The 5,000-nt window shown below is 35.6% G+C and overlaps 1 protein-coding gene across 2 annotated transcripts; it reads right to left on the reverse strand.

Moving 5' to 3' along the window:
- Nucleotides 1-386: 386 nt before the first annotated feature.
- On the reverse strand, nt 387-3,601 carry LOC144956839 (uncharacterized). Of its 2 annotated transcripts, none has more exons than XM_078887599.1 (2): nt 3,444-3,601; nt 387-803 (listed from the first exon to the last, which is right to left on the reverse strand). In XM_078887599.1, the coding sequence occupies exon 2, from the start codon at nt 801-803 to the stop codon at nt 453-455; it is 351 nt and encodes a 116-aa protein (XP_078743725.1). In that variant the 5' UTR covers nt 3,444-3,601; the 3' UTR covers nt 387-452. The 2 variants fall into 2 exon arrangements, with proteins under 2 accessions (XP_078743725.1, XP_078743726.1); XM_078887600.1 differs by having other exon boundaries at nt 3,417-3,543.
- Between the last annotated feature and the right edge of the window lie 1,399 nt (nt 3,602-5,000).

Below are 5,000 nucleotides of genomic sequence, written 5' to 3' on the forward strand. Positions count from 1 at the left end.
AAAGTACTCACTGCCAAAATAATATAACAGACCCAGCAACTACATAATCACTGCTGGGTTGGCAATTGGGGGAAAGGCGTCGGGGGTGGGGTGGGGGAGGGGGGTGATGGAGGGGAGAGAGCTTTCAGAAAAATCTCGAATGCAATTGGGATCATTACTAGTCCCTTTGCTTGTGAGGCTAGTACTATGGGTTACTATTTAGCTGTTGAGACCCCTACAAAATGCAGTGCTATAAACTCTGATTCAATGTGGATTTAAAACAAAATTTTAAAAGTAAAACTTTGAAACATAAATTTGAAAAGAAAAGAAAAACACCCTTGATTGAATTATTATACGTTTATTTCAAAACCAAATGCTCGTAAAGATTTTTTATTTTCTGTTATTTATTTATTTATTTTTTTTTGCTGCTGATGAAGAAAGGCGCCGAAACGTGCGTATTGTGCATTATCTTCTTATCCAACGATGATAGACTGGGCGACCAGTGTTTTGATGAGTTCGCCCAATTTGTCGGACGGCAGTTTCTGAAGGATGGTCACAATTTGTGGCACTGTGAGAAAATCCACGCTGCAAATAGTATTCAGAATGCTGTTGCTGCTAGTGCTGCTACTGCTACTACTGCTGGTGCTGCTAATTCCAACATTGTTATTGTTGTTGTTGTTATTATTGTTGTTATTGTTATTATTGTTATTGTTGTTGTTGTTGCTACTGCTGATAAAGCGTCGTTGAACAACGTCACTTCCATTTGCAGTCACCATGGCGATTACAGCCAACAGAACACATATCAATGATGTGGATGATCTCATCTGTTGTTTTTAGTAGATAAAATGGGAGGGTGGGGGGGGGGGGTTAAGAAATGAAAATTATTTTCAGTTGTTTTTGAAATTTCAGTCCTTAATTAACATTTTGAAAATTCCCTTTCCACACACACTCCCACCTTTGACCACTTGCAAGTTAATTGCGTCGCAAGTCACTCGTGCTTTCCTTGTGATAGAAATTGGATTCAATAGTCAAATGTCACGTCTCCCAGCAACGGCGGCCATCGTGGTTCTAAACAAAGAAAATCGGTACTTATTATTCTTCATGCTGGCTAGAACTTTTCATATGTCTTTTAATCAGAATGTGTAAAATTCAAAACATGATCAGATTTATAATGTTTTTTTTTCTCTGGATAGGCTTTCATGCTCGTCGGAGAAATATTTCATAAGGGCGTCCGCCATTGTTCCGATAGTTTAGAGCCAGTTACTAAGTTACCATGCGTCATTACGAGGGGAGTGACGTTGTTATTGTTATTGTTGAAGCGTATTAGATCCAACCCACTTGTTAGGATGGGAGGAGTGGACATGACCCCAGGTAGTGAATGTCCATTAAACCACTGAGGTCCTATAATTCCTCTATGAAAGGCATGCACCATTATTTCAAGTAAAACTTTAAAATATAATTTTCCCCTATAGTTCGTATCAGGTCGACCATTTTCTCAGAAGTCTTCTTCTAATTATTCTTTTCTTCCGGAATTATTGTGAAATTACGACAAATGATAGTGAAACAGCAAATGTCTTGGATCAATTAAACCACTGAGATCCTATAATTCCTCTAAGAAAGGCATGCACCATCATTTCAAGTAAAACTTTAAAATATAATTTTCCCCTATAGTTTATCGTTCGTATCAGGTCGACCATTTTCTCAGAAGTCTTCTTCTAATTGATTTTTTCTTCCGAAATTAATTTGAAACTACGACAAATTATGATAGTGTATTTGTAGCTTCAATTAAATATACAACAGGGTTTCCCCTTGATCAACAAGACATGATGAATGAAACACTACAGACGAATGAGATAAAGTGGTAGTGGCGTTGTTAGTGAAACAGCAAATGTCTTGGATGAATATTTCTCAAGCGTTTTCCTTGATAAAAATATTTCTGATATTATGTCTTCTAAATGGAATTTATCATTTGGATGATGTTGATTTATATGTTGATAAAATTATGAACATAATATTGTTACACTTAGATACTTCCTTTTTTTTTTTTTAAGGCGATTGCTCCAGAAATTCGTCTACTACTTTCGATAATTTTTAGCAAATCTCTGGCGGAAGAAAATGTTCCAATAAATGATTGGAAAATGTCTCAAGTAACTGCAATTCATTTTTTAAAAAGGATGTTGAAACAATGCAAATTGCCAGAAATAGGTAAGTTTGTTTAGGTTTTTATTTTTTATTTTGGGGGGGGGGGGGGGTTGTATTCTTTTATCTATGCTGTTACTGTTTTGTTAGTTTCTTTTTTTGTTTTGTTGGATTTTTGTTTGTTCGTTTGTTTGTTATTGTTTCGTTATTTGTTTGTTTGGTATTTGTTTTTGATTTTCTTTCTTTCTTTATTTATTTATACATTTATTAATAATTTATTTGTGGGTTACATTACGAAACAAAACCCACACCTGTCAACGAAGGAATTATCTTTTTTTATTTCAAATCTGGGGTTCATTCCGACATAATACCGTCTTTACACGATTGGTCACAAACAAACTATCAGATTCTCGTCAGCGCCTAACGGGTCAACCAATAATTTATGACAAAAGACAGTCTTTTTCTTTCAATTCTAGGAGTTCTAAAAATATCTTAGTGAAAATAATATAGATAGTATGCGCTTGGGGCTAAGAACTCAAAACATTGCAATCCGGAAGTATAACTGACCAACGCACAAAGCTCTGTGTAAGCATGAACGTTTATAGTCCGGATAATACAGTAGTTAAGTGAGAATAACTCATAAACTTGGATGGTTAAAACCCCCCAAAAAACAATAACAAAGACCCGATTGACGTCAACGTCATTCTATCTATAGTGTGCAATGCAAAGAAATTTGGTTGACTTAACTACGACGTGCACATATTGTCAGGTCTCATAAGCCATATAATCTCAAAACAACATATTGTTCATTACAACAATGTTAAATCAAGCCCACAATTGCGTTCAGCTATCAGATCTGCTAATATGTACACGTCGCCTAACTTCAATCATATAGTGCGGCTATTTGGTCTAGTGGTATGACACTCGCTTTCGGATCGGAAGGTCCTGGGTTCGAGCCTCGCAATCGGCGCCCAGTTGAGTCCTTGGAAAAGGCTCTTTACTCACATTCTCTCACCGTACTCATGTGTAAAATGAGTACATGGCCGTTAACAGCATTGTCTTTGTCCGAAAAATTGTAATATCGCCTAACAGGCGTCATGTCCCGTCCTACATGTTAAATGTTGCTGTTGACCAGGGACCCATTGTAAAGCGATTTGAGCACTTTTAGTGGATATTGCTCTGTATAAAGCTCAAAATTCAGAAATGAAAATAAATACAGGTAGATATTTGGCCAGAAAAGTCGTCCTTCAAATATCGATCAAATAAAATTATCCTCATCTAGACAAACACTCTCAAACCTGGGACTTGCGAAAATTACATTATACCTCGAATGATATTTATTATTAATCCAGGTGTTTTCAGTTTCAGTCTATCTGCACAAGTGCGCGGGTCTTATTAAATATTAAATTAAATACTGTATTGTCTTCGTGAAGACCTTGTGATTCTAATTCTACACATGTGTGATGCTGCATGTATTCAATATGTTATTTTCTTGAACTGATAAGAAACGCTGGAAATAGATTGTCGACTGTACTGTAATACATGTATGGATGTCCAGAGTTTAGTGTCTTCAAGTTTAACCCTTTCCTTTCTAATGTGACCCATCGTCTCAAAATGGTATTATGTCGGGATGAACCAGTTGCCAAAAAGTCCAATTAAATTTGAACTAGTCAAAAATATGAATTATTGTCCCATTTAGAAACTTGAAATATGATATTCATCCTCCTCTATAAAGTATATAAACTCGACACAAGTCTGATATTTCTGGCTATAAATTGAATTTTCAGTATCTTAACCATCCCGACATAATACCGTTTTGAGGCGTCTGGTCAGTTATAGGAAAATCGTCACATTCGTTACGATACAACCAACATTTTTAAAATTCAAATTTCTTTTGTACATCATAAAATTTTAAGAAAATGAACAGTGTGTTGTGTAGGGCATGTTTTGCTATAGACATTATGTTCCGCAAGAACTTTAACTGCTTTTATGATTGAGTGATAAAAATTATTAATTTTTTTTTTTTTTTGGTATTAGTTGGGCGTGAAGTTTTGGGGAAAATCCTGAAAATGGCAGGTAAGGAGAGAGTTAAAAAAGAGGGATGCAATATCTTCAAGTTGTTGTGGTATCTTGAGAAACAATGTAGATCTAGATAGATGTTTGTTGTTGTAATATATTTGGTGATAGTTGATTGATGTTGATGTATTTTGGTAATACGCTTCAACAGTCGTAACATCGCTTCCTTCGTAATGACGCATGGTAACTTAGTAACTGGCTCAAACCTATCGGAACAATGGTTGACGTCCTAATGAAATATTTCTCCGACGATCATAAAAGCGTATCCAGAGGAGAAAAAAAAAAAAAGACTTTATAAATCTGATCATGTTTTGACTTTTACACATTCTGTTCACAAGACATATGAAAAGTTCTAGCCAGCATGCAGAAAAAAAGTACCAATTTTCTTTGTTTAGAACCACGCTGCTCGCCGTTGCTGGGCGACGTGACATCAGACTATTGAATCCAATTGGTGTTGCTGCTGTGCTGCTCATGCTGTTTTGAAAATAAGTGCACGTCAGTTTGGTCATGTATCGCTTGGTCACCAAAAAAAAAAAAAAAAAAAAGAGAGAATTTTTTACTCACTCAAGCCTAGAGATTTTTGCTACTATTCAAAATTGGAAAAAATGTATCAAAATGAGCATGAACTTAGACAGTTTTATTCAACTATAATTAACATGTAAAAACTAAAAACATTAGCGTTGGTACTACGCCTATAATTAATTGTCTCAGAAAATTGTAATAAATAGGCATGGGGTAGCCTACAAGTAACCCGGGTAAACTAAGGGTATAGTCGGTGTTAGGGTTGAGTGAGTTAAACGGCTGTA

This window comes from Berghia stephanieae, chromosome 11, assembly GCF_034508935.2.
Source record: "Berghia stephanieae isolate SIO BIC M18660-M18661 chromosome 11, UCSD_Bste_1.3, whole genome shotgun sequence".
NCBI lineage: Eukaryota > Metazoa > Mollusca > Gastropoda > Nudibranchia > Aeolidiidae > Berghia > Berghia stephanieae.